Source organism: Poromitra crassiceps, assembly GCF_964638095.1.
Source record: "Poromitra crassiceps genome assembly, chromosome: 2".
In the NCBI taxonomy this organism is placed as follows: domain Eukaryota; kingdom Metazoa; phylum Chordata; class Actinopteri; order Beryciformes; family Melamphaidae; genus Poromitra; species Poromitra crassiceps.
The window spans coordinates 109,930,776-109,936,775 of record NC_139624.1 but is presented as its reverse complement, the minus strand read 5'-3'; the positions used below and the strand labels follow the sequence as shown (position 1 = coordinate 109,936,775).

The 6,000-nt window shown below is 44.5% G+C and overlaps 1 protein-coding gene across 1 annotated transcript in view; it reads right to left on the bottom strand.

The window, feature by feature from the left end:
* Positions 1-687: 687 nt before the first annotated feature.
* The window catches only part of LOC310771269 (cadherin-20-like), a gene marked incomplete at its 5' end in the record, with an annotated part of 44,354 nt that continues 39,041 nt past the window's right edge, over positions 688-6,000 (bottom strand). Inside the window, one exon of the mRNA XM_083631897.1 lies at positions 688-1,703. Coding sequence (XP_083488023.1) covers positions 1,180-1,703 — 524 coding nt within the window. The 3' untranslated portion in view covers positions 688-1,179. The remainder of the gene's footprint in view (positions 1,704-6,000) is intronic.

Here is a 6,000-nt window from a genome sequence, read left to right as displayed (position 1 = left end):
GGATTACAGCGTTGCCATCTCCTTTACATGTCATAAAACACTTGGAGATGCTAAGTCTTTTTCAAACATACTGAAAACCATTACATTGTTTATGTTACAGCATACATTTGACCTTTTAAACATTTCCTCACTCTTACAGTGACAGTAAGCACAGCGTTGGTTTGAAGTACCTAAATAAGTTAGCGAAAATATAAATACAACACATCATGGAACAAAAATGAATAAATTAAGACAGCCACATATGGAGCACATGGGGAGAAATGGCAGTTTTCCAACAAAGTCATCACTAGGGCTGGGTATCAGTACTCACTGAAATAACCCAGTACTACCAAGTAGTATCAAAACTTCTCCAGTCAAACGATACCTGCATTCGATCCTTTTACTACACAGATCTAGAAAAGAATGACTTGTATGGTTTTGCTCGCAGCCAATCGCTGCAAGCGTTCTTCAATAAAATGCGACGTGTGATTGGCCCACTACTGCAGCAGCTACAACCCATACAGGTTGTGGGGGCGAAGTTGAGCGTGGTGTATGTGATGGTATGAGTTGGCAGTTCAGTGTGCCGAGATGCCACCAAAATGGTATCAAATGAAGTAATCTATTGGTATCGGTATCTGTATCACATTAAGGGTACTACTGGTATTGGTAGTGCTATTGCAATTTTTTAAACGATACTCAGCCCTAACAACAACAACAGCAAACTTGTGTTTGGCTTGGGTCATAAAGAAGCAAAGCTCATCCCAGACTAAGCAGGGATCAGCAGTTCAGAGTGTGTCTCCTGTCACTGTGGTACGGTGTGTAACTGGAGGAGTCCGTTTTATCTCTGCCATATTTCACCCAACCCTTTGAAGCAAAGGGCTGTGCCTGTGGCTGGGCAGTCAGGGGAGCTAACGTGTGCTTTGAAGCCGGTTCCTTTGCACGCCTCGTGAGGCGCTGACGCTCTCTGAAGCCCCTCCCTTGGGTGGAGATTTACCGCCGGCTCGCTCTCCTCTGGGCTGGGAATCGGGCGAGGCTTCGGGCGGAACGCGAGTGCTACAGTGGGGGGATGTGGGAGTGAGCACACCCATCAAACGCCTTGATCTCTTTGTTTCTCTCTGCTTCTCTAATGTGTTTTTGTGTTCGTCTATCAGTCGCTGTCATTTCTCAGATCTAAGAAAGGCAAAGTTCCATTGTTCCCTCCTACCACAATGGAGAATTGTTTGTCTCCAGCACGCCGTACATCTCAGCCAGCTTTTTGAAGCGGGGCCCCCAGTCATTGAGGTAGTCGTACTCGTGGTCGGTGTTGGACGTCCCCGACTGGAGCGAGCTAAGAGACTCGGCCACCGAGCCTTCTCCCTCGTAGGCGTAGGTCTGCAGCGAGTCATAGGGCGGCGCGCAGGCGTCCACGTCGGCCTCCAGGAGCTTGGCTAGCACGTAGCCGTGAACGTTACTGTCCGCACCCCCGCCGCAGCCCACCACGCAGGCCTGGGGCACGTAGCGCGACAGGCTCTCGATCTCGGGCAGCATGTCCTGCCGCAGTTTGCCCGGGTGGGGGTGCGCCTCGTGGGGGTTCCACATGGCGGCAATGTCAAAGGCCTCGGTGTCCTCCTCGCCACCGCCCTCATCGTCGTAGCGCACAATGTTCTCATGCACGTTCTCCTCCTCGTCGCACAGGTAGGGCTTCTTGCGGTGCGTCCGCAAGGAGAGCATGAGCAGGATCATCACTGGAGGAGAGAGACAGAGGAGGAAAACCCAGTCAGCATGGAGACAGACAGGAGCTCGGAGATTTTCTGTAAAGTCTGAAAAGCATTAAAAAAACAACTCAAGGAATCTGATCTTTTCCTTTTTAAAACACATTTACAGTTCAGTTATCTTATCACACACAAGCATTCAAAGGGCTTTACATAATATCACAGTCATCCTATTAAGTGGGCAATCTCTGTCTGTTTCAATTTTTGTCCCACTGATGTCATAGGCAGTTGTGACATCAGTGATGGTGTCATCAGTGATGTCATAAGACTGATGATGTCATCAGTGATGTCATAAGAGCAAAACATCAGTGATGTCACTTGAAAAATTGTGCATTGTGACATCACTGATGATGATGTCATAGGCATTGTGACATCATCAGTGATGTCATAAGAGCAATTGTGATGTCATCAGTGATGCAAAGTTGTGACACCATCAGTGATGTCATAAGAGCAAGTGAGCCCGCACAGCGGTCGAGCTGCGTATGTGAGCTGCAGGCCAGCTTGGCAAGCTGCAGGGCGGACCAGGCCACGCAGCGGCCGAGCTAGCGAGCGTAGCGCGCGAGATGCCTAGTATACACACAACATAGGTTACAGTACATCATATACATACTACACATTTTACTAGATTATGCATTATGATAAACAAACACAGCATATCTTTAGACTGTGGGAGGAAACGGGAGGACCCGGCGGAAACCCACGCATGGAGAAAATAGGCACGGTCGCATAAAGAGCAGGAACGCCATTGAGTGAAATTCTGTTTAATGTATGGACGTGCATATGAACACTTTTAATGCCTTGTAAAGTTACTTGATCTAAATGTATTTTCTTTTTTGGATACTTGCAGGGGCATTAGACATACTATTTGTCCCACATTTGGTTTGTTGGAATCTGGTCACTCTAATGGCAGCTAATGACTATACAGTCTAAACACAAAGCCATCCATCGTATAGAATCCAACACAGTAAACATGGATCCTTCATTTGGTTTGGTCACAGTTTGTGTCTTCTCTTTATTTTATTGAGCTGAGTTGAGTGTTTTTCCTGCGTTCTGCTCCGCTCTGCATCCTGTCAGTCAGCTCACACCACAGGAAGTCTCCTCCAGGAAATAATCCTTCAGAACAGAAACAAGTCATCTTACTGACTTTACTGTCACATCCATGTCTTTTTATGAAGGGCATCTTTGTTAGCCGGGACAGCAGTTAATTTAGCGCTAGGTTTGACGCTGTGAAGTTTATATTTTAAAATAAACGAAAAACAGTGTAAAAAAATCTAATTACACATTGCGTGCTTTGAAAAATGATTGGTGGAAATGTAAGCTAGATATAGACAGTGTGTGGTGAATCGGGACAGTGTGTCGTGAATTGGCTTTTCACGTGAGCTCACTGCGCTCAGACCAGTCAGTGCTTGATCCTTTTAAGATATGCAGGGTAACAGCTAGGGAGTTTTAACCCCTTGAGCTCTGATTCCCCCCTCATATTTCACCTTAAGTAGCTTCAAAGTTAGAAAAGAAAATATGTTTTCCATACTGCGTATGACAATGTCACATCCATAATGCATCTGCTCGTTCCAGCGCTTCAGTGAAGCTGTAGCTGCTTACTGTAGATTAAGTGAAATATTCAAACCCAAGACGTTGCTACATTACATCAGATGGAAAACAAGTCTTTCCCAATCCCCTATGTATTTGGTATCTTTGGAAACTTTGGGATCTTGCCTAGAATTTGAAACAAAGCTTGGCCACACAACATCATTGTAATGATGGAGCCACCCATGGGACCAGCAGGGTGAAAGAGGTTTAACAATATTTATTCAATATTATATGTCGAGGGAGAAGCCGATCCGCTCCCTCCGGTCCAGAGTTTGCAATGAATATTGGCAGACCATCGTCGCTATTGATCGCCAGCTCGCTCTTTTGAACAGACATAATGATGAAGGTTTGGTTCCAAAATGTTCTTGATCCGTTTCAGCAAAATAATTATGTGATGTTTTTAAGTATTTCAGATATGTTATTAAATGTTCATTTTTCTTGATGTACAAAGGTCTTTAATTAATTGATAACATCAATAATAATAATAAGCCAAAATTAGTTTTACTTTAATGCCAGCAATCATTTTGTAAGAATATGTGTCACATTTTCAAATGGTGGCAGTTCATTACTGAGACACTTCAAATATTGCTCTTATTAATAGTAATTAAATATGGTTGAATATTAATAATAATGATCAGTTACTGCAATCTTTAATGTTTTAACTTTATTTGAAGGATTTAATTAGTTCCTCCATGGGTTCTCAAACCCTTATTAAATCCTTTCAAAACCCCATTGGATAAACTCAAAATTGCATGGTGGTCATGCTAAAGACAACACAAGTTTCCATTTTAGAGATATGGGGCTCTATTTTCCCACAGGCCTTAGGTGCAGAAACTGGCCTTAAACGCAAAAAAACGCGCCTTGCGCCTGCCTCGGGCAGATAGCAACATGGTTTTAGGCGAAGAAATGCGCTGTACGCCAAACAGGCGTGGCGCAGTGGCAGAATAGGCCAGAATGGGCGTTTCGGCCTTAAATACTGGCCTAACGATATCTTCCCCCCTGGCGTTAATTTAGCGCTTTGCGCTTTTGAAAACCAGGCTTTATTCAGTGCGCCGCAGATATTCCACGCACAGCTTCTGCTCTGCTGATCTCAGTTTGTCCCCCTCTCTCTCTCTCTCTCACTCCCTCGCTCAGACAGGCACAAGTCGGATAGAAAAAATAAGTTGTTATACCGTACATAGTATAACAACATGACAGTTTTTTATAACATGACAGTTTTGAGCCTGTGACATTCAGAGGCTGTTGCATCATCCTACCTGTGCAGTGGGGGAGAAGAAAAGGCGAGAGAAAACGAGATCATTCTGCCCAAACAAATGTTTACTGCCTGGCTTCCCTACCAAAGCCACAAATGTGAAATCTCCCAGCATGCATTGGGCTAATACATTTCGATAATAAATAGCAACCAAATGAGCCGAAATAGATAGAAAGGTAGATCTAAATAATGTGTAATGTTAACACACAACCTGCAATTGTAGAACATTTCAATATTGGACGAAATAAAACATCGAAATCAAAACACAACCCTATGTGAAACATACATGTCATCTTGGGGCTATATATATCCCTTGCAGATTTAACATGATTTAGATGAGTGACAGTGTAACGCGGTTCTACTGTCATGTGTGTCACTGTGATGTCCGCTCCAATAAATTGGCCCTACTTCACATTTAGTTTTACAATAAAAACACATTTATGCAATGACTTTACATAATGTAGGCTATATTTATGTGCATCATCCTACCTGTGCAGCAGGGGAGAAGAAAAGGTAGCAAAACGATATCATTCTGGACAAACTTTCACCAATCTAATCTCATCATGACAGCGATAGGCTATATTTTTCTAGCTGATGCGTTTAGAACATTCTTTTCACTTTGATCTTGCTATAGTGTAGCGTATTTACATGCTTGCAGTATTTAAACTGCAGTTAGATTGGTTTGAGAAGCATAATAATATGGAATAATAGCCTATATATGGAGACAGACAGAGGGGATAAAAGGGAGGGGGGGAGATCAGAGCCCTCGGCTTTTCTGAAGCCGGACTGGATCGCTCCATGGAATTGGAGCTTAAAAGTGAAGCTTGTGATTCGTTTACTGCACTTCCCCAATGAGCAGATTGTGCATAATTTTACGCTTAAAAGGCGTGGTTATAATGCTTAAGGCCACCTGTTGCGCCGACACCAAAATATCGAGTGCGCTGGTCCACACCCACTAATCTGGGCTGCGCCTGGCACTAAGCGCAGTTTATAGGCCGATGCAACGATAGAGCCCATGGGGCCCTATCCTGGTACAGGCCTTAGGCGCAAAAACTGGCATTAAACGTAAAAAAACATGCCTTGCGCCTGCCTCGGAAAGATAGCAACATGGTTTTAGGCCCCGAAATGCGCTTTACGCCAAAGAGGCATGGCGCAGTGCCAGAATAGGCCAGAATGGGCGTTTCGGCCTTAAATACCGGCCTAATGATATCTTCCGCCCTGGCGTTAATTTTGCGCTTAGCGCTTTTCAAAACCAGGCCTATTCAGTGCGCCGGTTGCGCGGAGCTCTCCTCTGCCATCTCACTCTCTGTCCCGCCTCTCTCTCTCTCACTCCCTCTCTCTCGTGCATCAGACAGGCACAAAGCCACACATGTGAAATCTCCCAGTATGCATTGAGGCGAATCCGTTTGCTAATTAATAGCAACCAAATCA